At 40.6% G+C, this 25,245-nt stretch overlaps 1 protein-coding gene across 2 annotated transcripts in view; it reads left to right on the top strand.

Moving 5' to 3' along the window:
- rmdn2 (regulator of microtubule dynamics 2) overlaps window positions 1-25,245 on the top strand; it is a 126,122-nt gene that overhangs the window by 78,481 nt on the left and 22,396 nt on the right. For both annotated transcript variants that reach the window (XM_080192956.1, XM_080192957.1), the window contains exons 4-6: window positions 2,649-2,709; window positions 21,495-21,570; window positions 24,097-24,174. In XM_080192956.1, coding sequence (XP_080049082.1) covers window positions 2,649-2,709; window positions 21,495-21,570; window positions 24,097-24,174 — 215 coding nt within the window. The remainder of the gene's footprint in view (window positions 1-2,648; window positions 2,710-21,494; window positions 21,571-24,096; window positions 24,175-25,245) is intronic.

The following is a 25,245-nucleotide window of genomic DNA, read 5'->3' as shown; positions in this document are numbered from 1 at the left end:
GCGTAACATTAGCCGCTTTCCAATCTTCCGGCACTTCCCCGGAATCCAGCGACGTCTGGAAAATAACCACCAAGGCATCCACTATCATCTCCGCCATTTCTTTCAGAACCCTCGGATGCATTCCATCCGGTCCTGGCGACTTGTCCACAATCAGTCCCTCCAGTCTGTCGAGCACCTCCTCTCTAGTAACAGTACCAATCCACCTGACCCACACACCTTTGGACTGTGGGAGGAAACTGGAGCACCCGGGGGAAACCCACGCAGCCACAGAGAGGATGTGCAGACTCCACAGTTACCCAAGCTGAGAATAAAGCCCGAGTACCTGGTACTGTGAGGGAGCAGTGCTAACCACTATGCCACCAGACACTGTATCGTGATCTTGCCTCTAAATTGCAAGGCTCTGGGTTCAATTCCCGCTTCATAGCCTAAGCACAAAAACAACAACTGACACTGCAGTGATGGATGATGGCTTAAACTGAGGCCCTATGTGCCTGCTTTGGTAAATGCAAAGATCCCTAGGCACTATGTTGAAGAAGAGCATTGGAGTTAACTCCAGTATCTTGGCTAATATTTATCCCTCCATTATCATCACAAAAGAACAGATTATCTAGTCAATATCACTTTGCTGTTGACTTTCCTATATTACAACAGTGACCAGACTTCAAGAGGACATAATTTCAGAAAAGCGCTTTGAAACGTTCAGTGTTTGTGAAAAGCACTGTATAAATACAATACATTATCTTAAAATTAAGGCAGCTCTTTAGGAACTAAAGAAGATATGAGGGTGACGTGGGGCACAGTGTTAGTACTGCTGCCTCACAGCACCAGGGACTTGGGTTCATTTTCAGCCTAAGGTGACAGTATAGAATTTGCACATTCTCCCCGTGTCTGCACAGGTTTCCTCTGGGTGCTCTGGTTTTCTCTCACACTCTGAAGATGTGTGGGGTCGGTTGATTGGCCATGATAAGTTGTCCCTTGGTGTTAGGGTGGTTAGCAAAATAAATGTGTGGGGTTGTGGCGGTGGGGCCCGGGTGGGATTGTTGTCAGTGTGAGTTCCATTGGCCGAATTGTCTCCTTTTGCACGGTAGGGATTCTATGATTTAAATAATTTCTAGTGAGATAGATTTGGAAAGTTACGCCAAACCTGTATTGGTCAAGCAAAATTTTCCCTTTTAAAATGCATGTTGACTATTCATTGTTATATTTTCATTTCTAGATGTTCTTCTATTCTCTCCTTTTGTAAGTATTCCTTTATTTTCCCTTTCACTGATGTTAAGCTGACTAGTTTATAATTCCCTGAAAATTATCTGTTCCCCTTCTAAAGTATAACAATTAGCTATCCACCAGTTTTCTGGCACTACAGCTTTTTTCTATCAATTTATTTAAATATGAGTGATCCTAATCTCTCTTAGTCTTTTTACTTTCAAGGGTTTGCAATCCATCAGTTGCTTGCTTGAGTGGACTGTACTATTAGTCTGCAACATACTTATTGCCCTCAATTCCTTTTTCATTGTCTTGTTTAAATTGATTTCCCTGTCTCCACCCTATGATTGAAACCATGGAAATGCTATTGCATTTCTGTCCATGCTGATCCAAAAATACCCAGGTGCCCTTTCTAATCCCATCTTCCTATACATTGCCCATGGCCTTGCAACTTGCAGCATTTAAGATGCAGATTCAAGTACTTTTTAAACGAGTTTAGGGTTTCTTCCTCCAGCACCAACTCTGGCAGCGAGTTCCAGACACTCATCATCCTTGATGGTGATTTCTAACCTATTATCCTCAATATTCTCAAGAAGCATTATTATTATTGTAATGTTATCTATTTTTAATTCATTACTCATAAACTGAACAGCTGGAGTAAAATATCACAATGTGATCCACAAACTTATTTCATAGCTTAAAAACTATTTAATAACTGAAAGCACAGTTATAATGTGGCTTGCTGTTTTCATCACTGGCAAGCTCAGCATTTATTTCCCAACCCTAATTGCCTCTGAGAAGGTGGTGGTGAGCTGGTTTCTATCTGGCTTAGAAATATCTATAGTATTGTTAGGAAGTGAAATCCAGATTTTTGACTCAGCGACTATGAAGGAATATGATGTAATTTCACATCATGAAGCTGTGCCATTTGGAGAGGAATTTGTGGTGGTGGTGTTCCCAGGTATCTGCTGTTCTTGTTTTTCTAGGTAATAAAGGTTGCAGAATTGGAAGGTATTGTTGAAAGAGGCTTAGCGAGTTGCTATAGTGCATCTTGTATATATTACACATTGCTGCCACTTTGCATCGATGGTGGATGGCTGCCAGTCAAGTGAGTTGCTTTGTCCAGGATGATGTCCAGCTCTTGAGTGTTGATGGAGCTGCACTTGTCCAGGGAATTCATAAATATTCTATTGCACTTGTGCCTTGTACATGATGAACAGGCTTTGGGGAGGCAGGAGATGAGTTACTCGGCTCAGAATTCCCAGCCTCTGATCCGCCCTAACGCCGTAATATTTATGTGACTGGTCCAGCTGAACAACCACTCAAGATGCTGATGGTGAGGGATTTCACATTTATTAATACTTTTTGGAGTAAATCCTAAATCCTCCAGTTTTGTTAAATTGTAAACACAGCAGTAATTAAAGTGTTCACAATATCCTTTCCAGGTAAAGAGATAGCTATGGATGCAGTTAATTTGGGTCCCCAGAGTGCTGATAGCCACATGTGGTAAGTCTGAATAACATTGTAGCAAATACTGAATGCGTATTATCTGTCAATAACACTAAATCCTTAAAAAAATCTAAATCTCCAAACCTTTTGTTTGTATCTATTCATTTGAGGCCATGTCATGTTGCTAAGAATCTTCCTTTATCAAAATTTAGGCTCAGACCTTGGAAGTTTTGGTGTATAATTTTTGCAAGATCAGATTATTATTGGGAGTATCAATTGATTCTGTCTGCAACAATTTGTATAAATATGATGTAATTTGTTTGAGTCAAAACCTGACTTGTTTTTAAAACTTTTTGAAATAAGCAACTTAACATTGGTTGTAGAAAAATAATGGAATCCTAAAGGAAAGAATAGCAGAGTATCTAGAAATGTGAAAGTATGAATTTCGAAAGGGAAAATCTTGCATGACCAACCTTGTTGAAAATTTTGAGAAGGTAACAGAGAGAGTAGGCGATGGAAATTGTCTAGTAGAAGTAATTTATCTGGATGTTCAAAAGGCTTTTGATAAGGTGACTCATAATAGCTTAATGAGTAAAGTCAAAGAATGCAGAGTCGGGGACAAGCAACATAATGGATTGTGAGCTGGCCTCAAGACAGAAACCAGATAGTGGGAATAAAGATAGTTATTCAGAATGGCAGAAAATGGGAAGTGGTTTTCCACAAGATTTAGTGCTGGGACCACTTACATTCTCAACATTTTTAAAATCTATTCATTCTTGAGAAATGGGTGTTGCTGGCTAGGTCTACATTTACTGCCCACGTGAGCAGGTTAGATGGATTGGCCACGCTAAATGGCCCCTTTGTGTCAAGGGGACTACCAGGCTAAATACTGGACTAGGGATTGTTGTACATGCAGACTTGATGGGCCAAATAGCTTCCTTCTGCACTGTAGGGATTCTGTGATTCTATATGGTCAGCATGATGGTGCAGTGGTTAGCATGCTGCCTCACAGATTCAGGGACCTGGGTTTGATTTCCAACTTGGGTCACTGCTATATTCTTCCAGTGTCTGTGTGAGCCTTCTCCATGTGCTCCAGTTTCCTCCAACAGTCCAGAGATGTGCGGGTTAGGGCATTGGCCATACAAAATTGACCACTATTGTCCCAGGATATGCAGGTCAGAGGGATTAGCGGTGTAAATATGTGGGGTTACGGGGATTGTTGTTGGTGCAGAATCAATGGGCCAAATTGCTGCCTCCTGTACTGTAGGGGTTCTACGATTCTATTAATACATTTTTTATTTTAAATGCATTTATCTCATGCCCAACTTGTTGTTTAATGTCATGTTTACTAGTAAATATCAAAGTAATTATCTAATATATCTGCCATCTCTCTAGGCATTAGAATGAGAGTTATAAAGTTTTGCAGTATAGAAAGAGATTCTTCAGCCCATCTGTGCCAGCCAACAAACACCTATCTATTCTAATCCCAATGCCACACATGATATTTAGCCTTGTATGCTGTGATATTTCAAGTGCCCATCTAAATGCTTCTTAAATGTTGTGATGGTTCCTGTCTCTACCACCCTTTCAGGCAGTAAATTCCAGATTCCCACCACCCTCTGAATGAAAAGTTTTTTCTCAAATCCTCTCTAAATCTCCTGCGCCTATCTTAGCCTCCTTTGAGGCTATCTTTGACAATTTGATTAATCCAGGCTATATACATATTAAAATCACTCATGATTATTGCTGCATTTTTCATACAGGCCTCCTGTATTTTCTTGCTTATACTGTGTCCCACTGAGGTACTAAAGGTTGCTGCAAAAGATTAAGGTACACGGAGTTGGGGGTAAAGTGTTAGCGTAGATTGGGAGTTGGCTATCTAACAGGAAGCAGAGAGTTGGAATAAATGGGTGCTTTTCCAGTTGGCAGTTGGTGACTAGTGGCATGCCCACTGAAGCAGTGGAGGCTACCTCAGTAAATATGTTTAAGTCACAGGTGGATAGATTTCTGATCAATAAGGGAATTAAGGGTTATGGGGAGCAGGCGGGTAAGTGGAACTGAACCACCATCAGATCAGCCATGATCTTATTGAATGGCGGGGCAGACTCGAGGGGCTAGATGACCTACTCCTGCTCCAATTTCTTACGTTCTTATGTTTGGGGAACTATAGATTACTGCCACCAGGGACTTCTTCTCTTTGCCGTTTCCTATTTCTACCCAGACTAATTCCACATCTTAACCTCTGGTGCCTATATCATTTCTTACCAGAGATTGATCCCTTCCTTTAACTAACCATCTCTTTTTCCTTTCTGTCTATTTATGAAACACTAAGTATCCTTGAATATTCAATTCCTAAACCTGGTCTTCTGGTAATCGTGTCTCAGTAATTATCACCAAGTCATACTATTTGTCTCTGTTTGCATTCTTAACTCATTTATTCTGAATGCTTTGTGTATTCAGATTCAAAGCCTTTAAATTTATTCTATTATCACATTTCCTTACCCTTTGTGTGATTCCTGATGTTCACATGTTCTGTTCCTTCCTTTTATTTTCTGGTAACAACCAATCTCATCACTAATTTGTACTCTTACTTTTCCATACAACTGAATTTACAGAAAAAGGCCATTCATAGAACATAGAACATTACAGCGCAGTACAGGCCCTTCGGCCCTCGATGTTGCGCCGACCAGTGGAATGAATCTAATGACCCTCTAACCTAAACTATTCCAATGTTATCCATATGCCTATCCACTGACCATTTGACGCCCTTAAAGTTGGCGAGTCCACAACTGCTGCAGGCAGGGCATTCCACGCCCTTACTACCCTCTGAATAAAGAACCTACCTCTGACACCCATTCTATAATTATCACCTCTCAATTTAAAGCTATGTCCCCTCGTGTTAGCCATCACCATCTGAGGAAGAAGGCTGTCACTGTCCACCCTATCTAATCCTCTGATCATCTTGTATGCCTCAATTAGGTCACCTCTTAATCATCTTCTCTCTAACGAAAACAACCTCAAGTACCTCAGCCTTTCCTCATAAGACCTTCCCACCATACCAGTCAACATCCTGGTAAACCTCCTCTGCACCCTTTCCAGTGCTTCCACATCTTTCTTATAATGCGGCAACCAGAACTGTACGCAATACTCGAAGTGCGGCCGCACCAGAGTTTTGTACAGTTGCAACATGATCTCACGGCTCCAAAATTCAATCCCTCTACCAATAAAAGCTAACACCCCGTACATCTTCTTAACAACCTTATCAACCTGGGTGCCGACTTTCAGGGATCCATGCACATGTACACCGAGATCTCTCTGCTCATCGACACTACCAGGAGTGCTTCCATGGGCCCTATATTCTGTGTTCCTGTTACTCTTTCCAAAGTGAATCACCTCACACTTATCCGCATTAAACTCCATTTGCCACCTCTCAGCCCAGCTCTGCAGCTTATTTATGTCCCTCTGCAAACTGTAACATCCTGTAACTGTAACATCCTCACTGTGTACAACTCCTCCAAGTTTGGTATCGTCAGCAAATTTACTAACCCATCCTTCTACACCCTCATCTAGGTCATTTATGAAAATGACAAACAGCAGTTGCCCCAAAACAGATCCCTGCGGTACACCACTTGTAATTGAACTCCCGGTTGAATATTTCCCATCAACCACCACCCTCTGTCTTTTATCAGCTAGCCAATTCCTGATCCAAACTGCTAAATCGCCCTCAATCCCATGCATCCGTATTTTCTGCAGTAGCCTACCATGGGGAACCTTATCAAACACTTTGCTAAAATCCATATACACCACATCAATTGCTTTACCCTTATCCACCTCTTTGGTCATCTTCTCAAAGAACTCGATAAGGTTTATGAGGCACGACCTACCCTTCACAAAACTGTGTTGACTATCCCTAATCAAATTATTTCTCTCTAGATGATTGTAAATCCTGTCTCTTATAATTCTTTCCAAAACTTTGCCCACAACAGAAGTAAGGCTCACCAGTCTATAATTCCCAGGATGGTCTCTACTCCCCTTCTTGAACAAGGGGACAACATTTGCTATCCTCCAGTTTTCTGGCACTATATCTGTAGTCATGATGTGGATGTGCTGACGTTGGACTGGGGTAAACACAGTAAAAAGTCTGACAGCACCAGGTTTTAGTCCAACCGATTTATTTGGTAGTAAATCGGTTAGACTAAAACCTGGTGTTGTCAGACTTTTTACTGACTATACCTGTAGCCAATTCAGCCCATCAAGTCTGTCTCCTCCCATTATTTAGTAGCAAGGGGAGGTCGGGTCAGGAGTTGGGGGGTGGGTGTTGGGATGGTTCTAGGGGTGGGTGATATCTTGTCTGGTGTCATCTGGGGTCAGGTGCAAAATGGGGGAAGAGGTATGGGGTTCATACCTCTTGCAGGGCGTGGTCTGAGTCTAAGTTAGAAGTGCCTTTTTTCCTTCAGACTCTTTCAGAGTAACAATGGGTGGAATTTTCAGCTAGAAATATTTTTCCACTCCTATCAAAGTCAATGGATTTTTGAATGGCTCGGTGCATTTTCCTGCCCCACCCGTCTTTTAAAGGGTCGCAAAATTCAACCTCAAGTGTAAAAACTGGCAGAACCAACCAAAGTTAGTGATTTAAATTGCTTTTTTTAATGGATCCCAGCCCAGCACAATTGTCCAGTGGAAGTTAGCACTTCTGGGCATTTGCTGGGTAAACCCTTATGCGGCAACTTCTAAGATTCCCCACCGCATCTTTGGGGTACCCCCAAATGCAAGACCGGAGGTCCAGGAAGTTGTGACTCAATATGACATTGAAAAGAGTCTATACCTTATTGTTGCTTCGTCCTACAGAGTGTACTTTAGATACAGAAAGTGCTGCATTAAATCTGTACCATCACAATCACATATTATAATGAAACCTTCCTACTTGTATTTCATCTAATTAATCTGTAAAATAAGCTGCATGTTTCCTCACAAAGCTGCAACAAATTCAATAAAATCTGTCATAAATTGAATTCCAGCAACTCAGAAATTTTGAAATGAGAGAGGTGTTATCACTGCACTGTATTCCCAGATGTTCATTGTATCACTGCAGCTCTGATATCACATGCCAAGTTCTTAACTTTTGCAGTCCACATGACAGCAGTTTTTCATCAATGGAATAAAGCAGTTGAAGAAAAAAGAAAGGAATTTACATATTAAAATGATAGACAGTTGGAATGGATTCAAATATTTTCAGTTTGCGCAAGATTGGCACAGCCATGCAAATACCCAGTGATTCCAAACAACTTTGGACTGCACACCCTGAAATCATTCTCAATCGTTCTGAGTGCTATAGAATTCCTACAGTGCAGAAAGAGCCCATTCAGCCCATCAAGTCTGCACCAATTCTCTAACAGAGTATTTTACTCAAGCTCTCTCCCCCAACCTATCCCCATTAGCCCATATGTTTACCATAGTTATTCCTGCACATCTTGGGATACTAAGGGGCAATTAACTATGGCCAATCCAACTAAGCTGCACATCTTTGAACTGTGGGAGGAAACCAGAGCACCCAGAGGAAACCTGCATAGACTCATCCGAGGCCAGAATTGAGTGGTTAGAACTGTGAGGCAGCAGTTCTAACCACTGCACCATTGTGTTGCCCTACATATACTTAAACATTACAAAAATTTAAATAATTTGCATTGTCACTCTTATTATGAGAGGCTTATTATGAGAGATGACTTATTATCAATCCTAAATATCTGAAACCAAGGTTGGGAATATATTAAACTTTTTTTTTTACAGAAGAAAAGAACATGCTCCTTAATGCCATGTTAGAATTCCTTTAAAAACCAGACTTGGGCTGACAAATGGTAGTTGACGCTTACAGCACGGTTATTAAGGAAGTATTAGCAGCAGATTTGGAAAATCACATTCTAATCAAGCAGATTCAGCATAGCTTCATGAAAAAGAAAATGTACCTGACTAATTTATTAGAGTTTTTCAAGGTAGTCTCAGCCAGAGTGGATAGCGGGAAATCTGTAGAGCTACGGGGACAGAGTCCTTGTGTATATTTAGGCTGAGATAGATAGATTTTTGACTGATCAGTAAAGGAATCAAGGATTATGGGGAAGGGCAGGGAAGTGGACATGAGGAACATCAGATCGCCATGATCCTACTGAAAGACAGAACAGGCTCGAGGGGCCGAATGGCCTACTCTGTTTTTATTTCTTATGGTCTCTACGAGATTTGTGCAGTGGTCACTCCTACAAAGGCTGTCAATGATAGATGTGCCAGTGGTACATTGAGGATGAGCAACAAATGTTGGCCTTGCCGGTAATGCTTACATCCCATGAAAACATTTTTTTAAAAATATATTTTTCTCCTGAGTTGGTTCTCTCTACCTGCCACGCATCCATCTGTCATCTATTTCCTTCAGGACCCAACCGGCTTGGCATATATCAGTGCTACTGAGCCACTTTAGGTGATGTACATTGAAATTCCCCCACCCAGCCTATCATTTCATCCCCATGCTACCTTCAGTGGTTTTTCCACATGGTGTTTAACATTGAGGACTATTGATATATCAGCTGAAAAAGGGCAGTAGATATTTATAATTAGGAGGGTTTCTTGCCCTTGTTTGACTTGACGTCAAAAATTCATGCCAGAGTCAATGTTGAGGAGCACAATGCTACCACCTCTGGTCAGTCTGCCCTTGCAGTGAAGTAAGACATCCTCTGGGATGGTTTGACATAAGGTTATGACTCAGTGAGGCTGCTGCTTGACTATTTTGTGAAACAACTTTCCCAATTTTGGCACAAATCCTCACCCAGACGCTAGTGAGCAGGATTTTTCAGGGTCAGCTCTGCTGTGTGCCTTTTTGTGACTAGGTCAGTGCTGGGTGGCCCACCCACTTTCATTCTTATTAGACTTTTTCACAGTAATTTGTTACACATGAGTGGTTTGCTAGCTATTTCAGAGATTGGTTAAAAGACAAGCAAGTTATTGTGGGTTTGGTGTCACATTTAAGCCAGACTGGGTAAGGATTGCAGATTTCCTTCCCTCAAGGACATTAGTAAACTAGATGTGTTTTCGCAACAAATCAATAGTTTAACTGTTGTCATAACTAAGACTAGTTTATTTTTCTAGATTTATTTAATTAACTAATTTTAAATTCCCCAGCTGTCATGTGAGGTTTGAACTTATGCTTGGACTAATGATCCATTAGATTACTGAATCTAATGATTACTGAATTACGAGTCCAGTAACAGAACCACTATCCTACCCCTGTCGTATGAGTACTACTTGAATATTCAGTAAAATTTAAACTTGAAAATAAAAAGTGACACAACAGCTGGAAATACTAAAATATCTGAAACTGGCTGCATTTGAAATCCATCTTTCACTATTCTGTTAACGTTTTTCCTTTTTATTTGGGCATGTTTGGTTAGCAGTTTTTCAATTTGAATTTTATCTTTCTCTGTATACGACTTGTTTACTTTTAATGTTTTTCATTGAAAATATAAATAGTTTGTAATACTCAGTAATATCTGCAGATAATGCAGAAAAATCAAAGGGGATAATTTTAACTTGACAGTAGTATTTTTTTTCCTTATTCTTTCATGGGATATGGGCGTCACTGGTAAGACCAGCGTTTGTTGCCTTTTCCTGAGTGACTAGCTATAATGTGTTGTATTACAGTTTGAGTTTTGGCTGAAACAGTCAACCATACTGCTGTGGGTCTCGAGTCACGTGTAGGGCAGACCAGTTAAGGTTGGCAGATTTCCTTCCATTGAGTGCAGTAGTGAATCAGACAGGTTTTTAATGAAATCTGTTAAGTTTAATGATCACCATTTTTGAGACTAGCTTTCAATTCTAGATTTTATTAATTGCATTTAAATTCCACCAGCTGTTTTGGTAGTATTTGAGCCCACGTCCTCTGGGCTAGAGCCTGGACTTCTGGATTACTGGTCTAGCGATCAGTTCAAAGATGTGCAGGTTAGATTGATTGGCCATGCTAAATTGACCCTACTGTCAAGGGGATTAGCAGGGTAAATGTGTAGGATTATGGGAACAGGGCCTGGGTGGGATTGGTACAGACTCGATGGACCGAATGACCACCTTCTGTACTGTAGGGATTCCATGATTCTATGACATTACTACTACGTCAGCATCTCTCCTCAACTGAGTAATGTGGAATCGGCCAGCGGTTATATAACTCAATCGACTTTTCCTTGTCATTAACTTCACTGAAAAGAAAAGTCAGGCCATGTGAGTAATTACTGGCTGATCTGATATTTGATATTTCACACTTTTGCAACATGTTTAAATTATCATATGGCATGTTGCTGAATTGGCTGGTTTTGAATTGGAGTGAATCTTCATATCTGTTTTACAACAATTGATCGTAAAACAGGCCCAAGAGTTCCTTAATCAAAACATTTTAATTTGCACTGAACTTTTTCGACCATGGGTGACAAATTGTGTACCGAATGAGTTCAATTCTGCAATGTTTTTCTATCAGCCTTTCTAGTGGCTAGACAGTTGTACATATCTGGCTTTGCCTTGTTCATACATGTCCCAATATGTTAGAAATCTGCTGCTGTGACAAGTAACTTCCAGAAAAGATGAAACATGATAAATGATATTCAGTACTATAAAATACATTTGTTACAAATTTATTTATTTGCGATTCTCAGTGCATTTAAGGCAGAGTTAATTTTGTTTGTAGTTGCAAACAAAAATGCAGTATTTTTGTGTTGAAACTTTTGACTTTTTATTGTACTGTAAACATGCACTCTTTAATTGTATTCTCAAATTGAAAACCTCTGAATGCACTGGATGTCAGAAAATAACATTGTTAACATATCTGAAACTTACAACTGAAATGCTGCAGATGCACAGCAAGATCCACTAGCAGCCAAAAGAAAATACTGAAATTTATACTTCTGCAATTAGCATTTATTTATAATAGAATAGTTCAATAATTTAACTGCATAAATTTGTTTTCTGTTACAAAATTGGTACCGTTTGCATTTTTTTTTTGTTATTGCATGTAATAAGGTTGTGAAATCCTGATACTTGTTTGTACTGGCGCAATTTTTCAGTTTTGAGAGGAAAACATTATCTTTCAATCCTGATGATGTCGGCATAATCATTCATAGATATTTAACATCCATCCAAAGTTTGTCACTCGTCAAGTTTTTCAGCCAAAACTCAAGCCGTAACACAACTCTTTGTCAAATGAGAACATAGGAAGTTTATTTTATGGCAGTTATTTGTCTACAGTGCATTTTTGTGCAGATAAGCTTGATGCTGCTTTTATAATACAGACCACAAAAATTGGTTTGTAATCCTTAAATAATTGTTAAGCAACATGCAACACTAAAGCAATTTTTTTTTTTGCTTGGTATTACATAGGGCATACTTAGCACCAAAACTGCGCCCAACTAAACTGCTGGTGTTTACATCACAGAATTGTTACAGCCTAGAATAAGACTATTTGGCCTATCATGTCTGCACCAGCTCTCCAAAGGAGCATTGTGACTTAGTGCCATTCACCTACCTTTTCTCTGCGTCCCTGCACATTCTTTCTGTACAGATAATCATGTAATGCCCTCTTGACTGCCTTAATTCCACGATACTTCCAGGCAGAGCATTCCAGACCCGAACCACTGTGAAAAAGTTTTTTTCTCACGTCACATTGGCTTCTGTTGCAAATCACTTTAAATCTGTGCCCTTTCATTCTGGATCCTTTTATGAGTGGGGGCAGTTGCTCCCTATCTATTCTGTCCAGCCCCCTCATGATTTTGAACACCTCTATTAAATCTGCTCTTAGCCTTCTTCACTCCCAGGAAAACTGTCCCAATATATACAATCTGTCCTCATAACTGAAGTTTCTCATCCCCGGAACCATCCTTATAAACCTCTTCTGCACTGTCTCCGATGCATTCACATCCTCCTATAGCATGGTGCCCAGGGATTTACACAATATTTCAGCTCAGGTCTAACTAATGTCTTGTAAAGTTCAGCATACCCTCCTTATTGGTATCCGAATTGGTATCAATGGGTGCTATTCTGGTTGGCGGTTGGTGACTAGTGGAGTGCCGCAGGGATCGGTGCTGGGGCCTCAACTATTTACCATTTATGTAGATGATCTGGAGGAGGGGGCTGAGTGTAGGGTGACGAAATTTGCTGATGACGCAAAGATGAGTGGAAAAGCAAATTGTGTGGAGGGTGTGGAAAGTCTGCAGAGAGATCTGGATAGGCTGAGCGAGTGGGTGAGGACCTGGCAGTTGGAGTGTAATGTTAGCAAGTGTGAGGTTATCCACTTTGGCAGAAATAATAGTAGGAGGGATTATTATTTAAAGGGCAAAAAGCTGTAGCGTGCTACGGTGCAGAGGGACCTGGGGGTCCTTCTGCATGAGTCGCAAAAACCCAGCTTGCAGGTGCAGCAGGTGGTCAGGAAGGCGAATGGGATGCTGGCCTTCATAGCGAGGGGGATAGAATATAAAAGTAGGGAGGCCTTGCTGCAACTGTACAGGGTACTGGTGAGGCCACAGCTGAAGTACTGTGTGCAGTTTTGGGCGCCACACTTGCGGAAGGATGTATTGGCCTTGGAGGGAGTGCAGAGGAGGTTTACTAGGCTGATACCGGAGTTGAGGGGGTTGAGCTATGAGGAGAGGCTGAATAAACTGGGATTGTACTCGTTAGAGTTTAGAAGAATGAGGGGAGATCTCATTGAGACGTATAAGATGATGAATGGGATGGATAGGATAGAGGTGGAAAGACTCTTCCCACTCAAAAAAGACAGTAGGACTAGGGGGCACAGCCTCAAGATAAAAGGGGGGCGGTTTAGAACGGAGTTGAGGAGGAACTTCTTCACTCAAAGGGTGGTGAATCTCTGGAATTCTCTGCCCGTTGAAGTGGTGGAGGCTGCCTCGCTAAATATTTTTAAGACGCGGGTTGATGGGTTTTTGATAGGAGAGGGGATTAAGGGTTATGGGGAGAGGGCGGGAAAGTGGAACTGAGCATCGACAGATCAGCCATGATCTTATTGAATGGCGGGGCAGGCTCGAAGGGCTGGATGGCCTACTCCTGCTCCTATTTCTTATGTTCTTATATTGTATGGACTATGAAGAGAGACTAAATAGACTAGGTCTGTACTTGTTGGAGTTTAGAAGGATGAGGGGGGATCTTGTAGAGACATATAAGATAATGAAGGGGATGGATAGAGTAGAGGTAGAGAGATTCTTCCCACTTAGAAAGGATAGCAGGACTAGAGGACACAGCCTCAAGATAAGGGGGGGCAGTTTAGATCAGAGTTGAGGAGGAACTTCTTCACTCAAAGGGTGGTGAATCGCTGGAATTCTCTGCCTGTTGAAGTGGTGGAGGCTACCTCGCTAAATATATTTAAGTCACGGGTAGATAGGTTTTTGATAGACAGGGGAATTAAGGGTTATGGGGAGAGAGCGGGAAAGTGGAACTGATCCACTTCAGATCAGCCATGATCTTATTGAATGGCGGGGAAGGCTCGAAGGGCCAAATGGCCTACTCCTGCTCCTATTTCTTATGTTCTTATGTTCTCACTCTTGTACTCTATGCCCCTATTAATAAAGGCCAGAATACAACATGTTTTATTAACTGCTCTCTCCACCTGCCATGCCAACTTCAGTGATCTATGCACATATATACCCAGGACCCTCTGCCCCTGCATCCCCTTAAGAGTTTTTGTTTTATATTGCCTCTCCATGTTCTTCCTATCAAAATGCATTACCTCGTACTTCTCCACATTGAACTTCATCTGCCACCTGTCTGCCCTCTCCGCAAACTTTTTCATGCCCTTTTGAAGTTCTACATTGTCCTCTTTACAGTTTACAATACTTCCAAGTTTTGTATCATCCACAAACTTTGTCCCCAAGAACAAGAAAGGTCCCAATACTGACCCCTGGAGAATTCACTACAAACCTTCCTCCAGCCCAAAAAATATCCATTGACCATTATTTTCTGCTCCCTATTATTCAGTCAGTTTTGTATCTATACGGCTACTGTTCCTTTTATTTCATGAGCTATAACTCTTCTCAACCTTTCAGCATATTTTTCTATATTTTTTCCTCTCCTTTATTCATCTAGTTTCTTTTTGAAAACATCAAAACTGTTTCCCTCAGCCGCTTCCAGTTAGTGAAATTAATTTATTTTTGAAATGGTAATTTAACTTTGATAGAACGTCTTGTTGCAATGCTGTTCCCTAGTCCTAGCAGAAACTAACTCAAATTTTAACCAGGAAGGACAAAAGGTCAGCGGGGGCCAGTGGGGCTAGCAACAAGTTTGCATATCACTTCTGTAGCCCTGGCCATTTTAACTAACATATACCAGGTCCACCTCCTATTCATACATGGCAGGATTGACAAGACAGGCAGATAGGAGTGGAATGAACACAATTGGAGAGCACTGCCAAGAAAACATTACCTAGCAAGGTGAAAGAAAATGGGGATGAGTTGACTACAGGAAGGGGAGGGGAGAAAGCATTCTTACCAATTTAAGATCTTCCAATGATAGAATTGCAGATTTAGAATAGTTATGAATTTACCAATTACTTTAACATACTAGTTTTATGACCAATGATTAGGCATACAAGCCCCAGTTTGAAATTGGGAATGGAGCATTGCAATCCATTTAGTGGAGGTGAACCCAGGGAATCTGAGGGTATGGCGGTCTGGCCATGTCTAATGTCTGGATCAATTTCTCTGGAGTGCTGTTTGAAACTGACCAGATCCACTACTTGGCTCATGGACAGGAGAGGAAGGCCATAGGAAGCCAACCACCCAAAGGAGTAATCCCCAGCAGTCTGTTAGAAGAAGGGTATAGATGCTCTTGTCAGAAAGAGGAAGGGGAGCTTTCTAATCATGAACAGAGCCTTGTGAGACCTGGAGGGACCCTGCTTTTTTTTTTAAAACTTACCTTGCACAGTCCTAACCCACAATCCCCTTCCCAACAGGCAAGGTCTGACACTGATTCAGTCACTGCTCTTTCACTCAGGCCTCCAACTAAAATTGCAGATCAACTTCAAATATCAGAATTAGACCCAGTATGGCTAATTAGAGGAAAACCTCACATCAACCCTGGTAAGTGTTCCACTTACCTGGTCAAAAGACGTTTTGAACTCCAATTTACCCAGCACATGAGATCATCATTGTATTGCCAAATGAGTGCCAGGCTGCTCCTAATTTATCAATATGAGGTCCTGACTGCTTTAAAGCCCGATCTTTTAACAGAATCCATACCTGGCACCTACCTCAACCCGATGAGAATAGTGAGGAGGCCAATAGGCTGGATGGAACCATGCTAAGAAGTGACTTCAGTAAAAAGTCTGACAACACCAGGTTTAAGTCCAACCGATTTATTTGATAGTACACTCACTAGCTTTTGGGTTAGTCTCTTCGTCAGGTGAATGGAGAGTTCTGGCCTCAGACAGAGCATATAAAGCACAGACAATTTACGGATTACTGATTAGAATGCGAATCTTTACACCTAACCTGCTGTTCAAATCTTAAAGTGGCCGACAGTGTGAGTGGAAGGAGCACTGATCACAGGTTAAAGAGATGTATATTGTCTCCAGACAGTACAGTAAGTGAGGATTTGCAAACCCAGGCAAGTCATGGGGGTTACAGAGTGCGACATGAACCCAAGATCCTTGTTGAGACCGTCCTCATGTGTGCGGAACTTGGCTATCAGTCTCTGCTCAGTGACTCTGCGCTGTCATGTGTCGTGAAGGCCGCCTTGGAGAATGCTTACCCGAAGGTCAGGCTGAATGCCCGTGACCACTGAAGTGTTCGCCAACAGGAAGGAAACAGGTCGCATCGCAGAGTCGCTGAGCAGAGACTGATAGCCAAGTTCCGCGCACATGAGGACGGTCTCAGCAAGGATCTTGGGTTCATGTCGCACTATCTGTAACCCCCATGACTTGCCTGGGTTTGCAAAACCTCACTTACTGTACTGTCTGGAGACAATACACATCTCTTTAGCCTGTGATCAGTGCTCCTTCCACTCACATTGTTGGCCACTTTAAGACTTGAACAGCAGGTTAGGTGTAAAGATTCGCATTCTAATCAGTAATCTGTAAACTGCCTGTGCTTTATATGCTCTGTCTGAGGCCAGAATTCTCCATTCACCTGACGAAGGGACTAACCCGAAAGCTAGTGAGTGTACTGTCAAATAAATCGGTTGGACTTAAACCTGGTGTTGTCAGACTTTTTACTGTGTTTACCCCAGTCCAAAGCTGGCACATCCACATCAAGAAGTGACTTCACCAGAGGTTCATAAGATTATTACTCAGTAGACAGTTAAATATATCTTACCAAGCCTTCAAATATGATCATTGTTAGGAAGACAAGTTGGGAACATTTGAATAAGAGTAAGGCCCCAATATTTCCTTTATGGGGTTCTGTTCCAATGACCCGACAAAGAAACTTCCAAGAAATTGTTAACCTGGACATTGCTGGCCCTTGGTTCATTATATGCTCAGCATTGATCACCAAAAACATGATGGGAAGTAAAATAGTGTCCGAGTTCGAATGACTTCATCAGACTGCAGCTTTTAAATTTCATTTGTGCCCTGAGCTGTTTTGCACGATGGCCTTGCATACTGACCAAAATATGCCTCTGCTTTTACCATATTGGTGGTTTGAAGCCTTATCCTCTCCTATTCCCACACCATATAGATACACAAGGTAGTCTGGAATGGAGTTTTCAATTTGGGTGCAATTAGTCATCCATATTGCAACCCAAATTTGCACTAGTTTCAAAACGTGTTTTTTTTTCAATTTTCTGCTCATTCATTTTAATTTGTCAAATATAAAAATATCTGCCATAAACCAGCATCATTAAGCAGCATTTTGTAATATAGATTTTATTTTTAAATTTTGTTTTGAAAATATTACTTGATATATCTGAGATTGGTAACTTGGTGCAATTTGATTAATACAGCCTAAATTGGGTTTATCACAGAAAAATAAGCATTTTGTAATCAGTGTGGCACCACCTGTGAATAACCCAATTTTAAGTAACTGAATAATCCAAACAGAATCACTTGCTAGTTTTATATGTGTTAATCTCTTCATATTTAAAAAATATATATATTCTAAAACCTTCACTGTCTGCCTGTTAGTGTTGGGGGTTGGATTAGTTGAGTTGGCTGGACGACTGGTTTGTGAAGCAGAGCAATGCCAAAAGCGCAGGTTCAATTCCTATACCAGTTGAGGTTATTCATGACCTTTTCAACCTTGCCCTTTGCCTGAGATATGGTGATCCTCAGGTTAAATCACCACCAGTCAACTCTGCCCCTCAAAGGAGAGAGCAGACTATGGACAGCCTTCTTGCATTAATTGCGCCCTAAAGAACTAGCCTAATTTTAAGAACTTCTTCGAAGGCCTGCAAAATCTCAGTGGTGATGGGGCATGGTTGCTTTACTAGGCGGGGGAGCTTCTAGTGTCCTTTTTTTTAAAATACCAGTGCAGGAGATTGCAGAAACTCAATTTACATTCAATTTATGTTTGAAATTATTTGATCTTTTGGGCTGATGTGGTTGACTTAGGCTAATTGCACCGAGAGAAATCAGTAACCTAATGGAAACTATGGGATCTATTGTCTTTTGATTCAAATGAGTTTGGTAAAACATGCCCTCTACTGGTATACATTGTAATTTGTTAGTTAAAATAAATCTGGAATAAAAAAGCTAGCATTAGTATTGGTGATCATATTACTAACAGATTTTCTTAAGAACTCATCTTGTTCACTACATATTGTTTATTAGAGAAGGAAATTTACTATCCTTACTTGATGTTGCCTATAAGTGACTTTGTAGAAGAAAGGTTGGGATTCAGAAGCTTTGTGCTAGAATTTTAGCTCCGAATGTATATTAATGCATGTGTAAATGCAGCACAAAAATTGTATTAAAAATAAACAAATAATGTAGGCAAATATAAAACAAATATCATTATCCCTTGTCCAACTGTGAAAGTAAAGAATCTCATGTGCTGACTGAACTGATATGGCACCAGATATTGCTATCTAACTAACATGAGCACCCTCCATAGTTACTATGCTGCATTTTAATTGTGATTGTTTGTTTGTGTGCTCAAGCACTGTATCATTGAGGAGATCTGTCCTGCTGTGACTATAATGTAAATAGAGATGGCGTTGATCATAGATCTCTATTCTTAAGAATTAAAAAAGTTATTGTTATTACTATACCAAGAACATCTATCAATCCTCTGGTGAGCATTGTACAAATATATATTTTATATAGGTCTATCTATAACTCAAGACTTTTATCTTTGTACATCTCTTTTTATTTTCAAACACATTGCAAATTGGTAAGTTTTGTTTTAAAAAATACATTTCATTGCTGTGAACTGTCTGCCAAATTAGATTTTACACCTTCTCTTTCCCTCCACCCCCAGCAGCCCCTATCCAAATGACCTTCTGTGGCCTTCTGAACTCAATCCGTTGCATAAGAGATGCTTGTGCCCTGCTGCTGCAGTTGATAGACGCACCAGCAGGATTAGCTAAATTCCTTTCACTGCTTTGATCAGATCACGCATCATGTTTGACATTGTTTAATGAACTATCACAAGCTCACACGAACCAATATACTTTCTTCATAAACTTCACATCGCTATGTATTTTCTGAGTGCCGAAATAAACATAATGTCTTGTCCAAAGTATATCATTTCCAACTGCCTACCAGTGTTGTAAAAGCAACAGGATTAATATTGATTAGTTTAATGGAGACTAACATTTTGTTGAGAGAATACATTGTTCAATTTGACATCTTTATTGCCATGTTAAAACCAGGAAAAGACAAACTACCCTGTCAGAATTAACAGAAGTAAATATGAGTGGCAAACAGTCAAAACTGTACAGCATATTCAGAGAAGGAAATGAATGCTACGAGAGAACTTTTTTTTCTGTGTTCAATGTATACATTTAATATTTAGGCGGCACGATGGCACAGTGGTTAGCACTGCTGCCTCACAGTGCCAGGGACCCAGGTTCAATTCTCGGCTTGGGTCACTGTCTGTGTGTAGTTTGCATGTTCTCTCTCTGCCTGCATGGGTTTCCTCCGGGTGCTCCAGTTTCCTTTCACACTCTAAAGATGTGCGGGTTAGGTGGATTGGCGATGCTAAATATACTCTTAGTGTCAGGGGATTAACAGAGTAAATAAGTGGGGAAACGGGAATAGGATGTGGGTGGGTTGGTGCAGACTTGATGGGCTGAATGGCCTCCTTCTGCACTGTAGGATTCTATGATTTTATGACTATTTTAATACAGTGCATGTATTTAATACTTATAGTTAATATCTGTGTCACCTGTGCAATGTAATTTTACATCACTTAACTAAAAGGTACTTGGTTTAGCTTGGTGCCCAGTGGAAGGTGTAGATTCGCTGTAACTTATCACTAGATATGCAAGGAATTTCTGGGCCAGCTTCTCTATTTGCTGTTTAATTCTTTGGGAAAGGTTGGACTTGGATTAGATATTTCTACATATGTGACATTGTCCTGTCTTGTAACATCACTTGATTGACACTTCACTTTTTTAGATATGCCTGTTGCTGCACGTGGTATATTCTCCTGAACTATTCATTGAACTAGGGTTGATATCCTGCCTGCTGGTAGTGGTATGGGGTACATCTGATTGAACCTTCTTTGAACTGCTTTGAACATATTTATGTCCTTTCTTAAATGAGGATATCAGAACTGTACGCAATAAACCAGGTGGAAGGCATGCTAGGCAATGTGAGTGGACAATATGGCTGAAAATCAATTCACACTACCATAAAACGAGTTAGTGAATGTCCCCCATGCCCGTCAATTGTGGGCAGCCTTTCTTGTTGTCCAACATTGAGAACATAATTTTAATACAGTTATATCTCATCATCATACCTGGCTGCTTCTCTCCTTGAAGGGAGGGAAAACTTTATAAACAGGCATTCTTTCACAGCTGAGGCAATTTATGCACAGGTATGTTGACATGCTTGGAATGTGACCTCTAGCTCATCTGTGCATTTTAAGCAATGCAAAAGCATGAAAGTGTTAGTATATCCTTTGTGAGCTGAGCCCTTCAGGATCACACTATCCTGGACCATCAGACGGGGCTAGTCATACCCAATAAGTGCTGAGAGCACTCCAAGTGAATAACAGAACTCCATGATGCCAGCCCAGAACATTCTGGCAACAATGATAAGTCCCATCATGACTGATGTGTCCAGTGACTGTGAAGGCGCACCATCAGTGTGCTGGGAAGGTTGCACAGAGCATAGGGAGGAGGTCCAGGACTGAAACACCTGCCTTTATTTTGTGTGGTGACCAAGCTTTTACTTCAGACTGACAAAAACACAGCTCAACATAACAAGGATCTTAGACAGGGTGACATTAGTGGGAGTTTATTTACACTAGTTAACATTATGTGCAAGTGATTAAAATCCATGCCCACATGATAATATTACAGTTTTTTAATCTTCCTAACCCTGCCTCTACAACTTGGTTCCTGCAACATCCACAGTGGAGGGAAAGGCAGCCTGCTGACTGCACTGTCTGTAATGACCTTGGCGGGCATGCTCTGGGAGACCCCGGTCTGCTTTAGGTCTCCTGCTGTGAGACAGGGCACCCTCCTCAAACTATGGAACTGGAGCTGATGGGCTCGCAGGAAGAGGAAGTTTGATTGGCTGGGTATTTGCATTAATTTGTGTGCTTATAATTGCGTTTTCCTCTTTCCTGTACATGTTCTCTTTATCAGACCTTCAGAATATTTGTATGGCTATGCTTTTTAATGGAATGATTTTGTTTTGTTATTTGCAGGCTTGCGATTATTTGTGGGCATCTTTCCGAATATGGAAGTGTACAAACTAAAATCAAAAATGGCTCTCTTTTCAAAGTAAGTTTGGTTGTTGTGTCAGTTGACCACATTTTGCAATACTTTTGTGATAGATCAGAAACCTGTGCTCCGAAAGAGGACAATCATTTTTAATAGATAGAGTGGATGTGCCAGTATTATGCCTTTGAAATTGGGTATTGTAGTGTTGGAAACATCCTGTCTAGATAGGAAGTATGTCTTTCAAACAGAACTCGAGGATCATTTTGAATCAAATAGGTCACAGCAAATCAGAAACGAAACACAGAATGCTGGAAAAGCTCAATGGGCCTGACAACATCTATAGGGAGAGAAACAGAGTTAATAGTTGAGTCCATTTGACTTGCATTTAATTTTATCTTGTTAGTGTCACAATAGGCTTACATTAACACTGCAATGAACTGACTGTGAAAGTCCCCTAATCAGTACACTCCGGCATCTGTTTGGGTACACTGAGGAAAATTTAGCATGGCCAATGCAACTAACCAGTGCATCTTTTGGACTGTGGGAGGAAACCAGAGCACCCGGAGGAAACCCACATAGACACGGGAAGAACGTGCAGACAGTGACCTAAGTCAAGAATCAAACCTGGGTCCCGGCACTGCAAGACATCAGTACTAACTATCTGCCGCCCAGAATTAAAGAGACAGAAAATGTATTGGATGTTGTACTGTAGCTGGGAGAGATTGTGACAGAAATGTAGAAAAAACTTAAGAACAAGAGATAGCTGATCCAATGTTGGAGTTGGGGGAAGTAGGGAGGGTTTGCATTGAGGCAAAAAATATGTGGGATATAAAAAAAGGATTAAGGTAGAGGAGAAAGGTCACAGTCTGAAGTTGTTGAACTCAGTATTGAGTCCTGAGAGTTGTAACATACTTAATCAGAAGATAAGGTATTGTTCCTCCAGCTTGTGTTGGGCTTTGCTGGAGCAGCAGGTCAAGGACAGACATGTGAGCATGAGAACAAGATGCTGAGTTGAAATGGTAAGCAACAGGATAGTTGGAGTCATGTTTGCGGGCTAAGCAAAGATGTTTCACAAAGTGGTCATCCAGCCTCCCCAATGTAGAGGCAACCACATTGGGAGCAGCAAATACAACAGGCCAAATTGAAGAAGCTGCAAGTGAAATGTTGATTAATCTGAAAGGAACATTTGGGGCCTTGATTGGTAAAGAGGGAGGAGGTAAAGAGGCAGATATTGCACCTTCTGTGATTGCAGGGGAAGGGGAGTTGGATGTGATGCTGGAGTGGACCAAGGTGTCATAAAGGAATGCTGACAGAGAGGGGAGGGGGAGTGAGGGAGTGAGGAAAAGATATGTTTTATGGTGGTGTCGTGTTGGAGTTGGTGGAAATAGCAGAGGATGATTCTTTAAAGTGCCAGTTTTGGCTCAATACAATCTCTCCCTGCCAGCATTATCTGTTTTTGTTTCAAATTCAGCATTCACATTAGAACAAAAACATAGAACATTACAGCGCAGAACAGGCCCTTCGGCCCACGATGTTGCGCCGACCAGTTTTTTTTAAAAAAAAACACTGACCCACTAATCTAAACCAATCCCTTTTCGTCCATAAACCTATCCACAGATCTCTTAAACGCCCCCAAACTAGGCACATTTACAACTGCAGCAGGCAGGGCATTCCAATCCCTCACCACCCTCTGGGTAAAGAACCTACCCCTGACATCCGTCCTATAACTACCACCCCTTAATTTAAAGCCATGCCCCCTCATTAGTTTGTTTATAATAGCAAATCAGAAGCCTGTTCTACATATGTCATGATTCCATTGGATCAGTGGAATAAAAATTGAGAGTTCTAAAGTAGAGCAGATTGCTGATTTGGTGTCATCCTTTTTACTCTCATCTTGCAGCCAAAATTATCAGATATCGTTAATTCGTAGCTATTTGAATAATGTGACTTTGAGATACTTTGAGAAAATGTTTTAAGACTGGAACAAGTTATCACTATTATCTAAACAGTGGTAAGGAACACACATCTTGCCCAAGTGGTAGAAATACTTTATATTGAGCAAAGGACTGCAATCTTCCAATACTTAAAAATAGTAATACGTGGGATGTTGTCAGGATGAAAGGTTGGGAACATCTGGCGAGGACATAAGTGCACGTCCTCCCTCCATTTTTCTTTGTCCATCACGTTACATGATATGGTACAAAAATGCCTCATTGTTGATCGACCACATTTTTCAATGTCACTCCCCAGTTGTGTGAAACTTTCAAAACCATGAGTGAGGCGATTAATTCCAGTGAGATGATTGGAAGATGTTGATGTTGGAGACAATAAGAGATTTGAAAAATAAATTCCAGAGTTCTGAATGTGATAACTAAGAGCACTGTCACCAATAGCGGAGAAGAAGGATAGAAAGGAAAAGTGTATGGGACAAGACATGGAAAGATTTTTAAACAAAGAAAGATTCTGAAAAGAGAGTATTTATACACCATTTTTTGACATTGTGAAAGGTATTTTTAGATTTAAGGCAATATTTACGCATGATATTTTGTACTAATTGCTGTGATTATCATTTCTTTTTATACATAGGATCATATAGACAAAGCAATTGAACTGAGGCCACAAGATCCTAAGCTGTATCATCTGCTAGGAAGATGGTGCTATGCAGTAAGTTGGTGAATTTTGTAAAAATATCTTTGGGCAGACCAATAGCTGGGCAGTCAGCAGGTGGAATGGTGTTTTCCCTCCAATTTAACTTAACACTTTTAAATGTTAATGCATCCTGATTGCCATGGTTTCTCAATCATTAGAGAAATTCTCCTCCAGGAACATACACAAGGCATGCTAGAATGCAAACATTTAACAAGCATGGCTTGTTTTTCAACTATGAGCTGAATTTATGATCCAATTTCCTCTGCACCACATAAATAAAAATAATAAATAATATTTAAACTTAAGTTTCTTACTTGCTGGTTTTTCCTGTTTAAATACTTTTGGTCTGGAGAATTGAAATTCAATGCTGTTGCTCCATTGGTGATTAAATCATAAATTAGAACACTGCAATCTGTCGGCATCAGAACTTAGGATGTGTGCAAGCTAATAGAAATATGGATTTATACTCTGGACTTCACCATCTCCTCAGTCCTGAATGGGCTGGGAGACAGGATGAATAGGAACTTCAATCGCACCACACTTGTTCCTATTTTACCTATTTCTGTCTCTGCGGACACTATCTGACCTCCCAAGTTTTTCTGTCATTTTTTGTTCTTATTTCTGATTTTCATCTACCATATTTTCATTTTGTACAGTCTGCCCACAACAAATCATATTGAAATGCCAAAGTCATTTTGGTAATTGATACAAATGGATTGTTCACAGTCTGTGCAGTAATAGGGTAACACAAGGGAAAACTAATTGTTAATCCACTTGAAGTCTAATAATTCCACCTATTCGAAGTGGCTTAGAAGCATTTGCATTTCACTACAGATCTTGAAACAAGCTTTAATTTCATAATTCATTGTCACAAAAAACTTTCAGACTCTTTTTTCGACTACGCTCAGCCTTGCAGAGTTCTGGCTGCAGACTGTTGATGACACTCTGCTTTTTTACCATCCTCTCAAATGTCATATGTGTCATCTTCATCTTGTGTCTGAAGGTTCTTATCCAATAGTGACTCCTTTTGTTATTCCCCACTGACTATCAAAGTTACACAGCAAACACTTCAGATAGACCCCCTGG

Source organism: Carcharhinus amblyrhynchos, chromosome 7 (genome assembly GCF_965287045.1).
Source record: "Carcharhinus amblyrhynchos chromosome 7, sCarAmb.v2.hapA, whole genome shotgun sequence".
NCBI classification, from domain to species: domain Eukaryota; kingdom Metazoa; phylum Chordata; class Chondrichthyes; order Carcharhiniformes; family Carcharhinidae; genus Carcharhinus; species Carcharhinus amblyrhynchos.
This window is presented reverse-complemented; position numbering and strand designations above follow the sequence as displayed.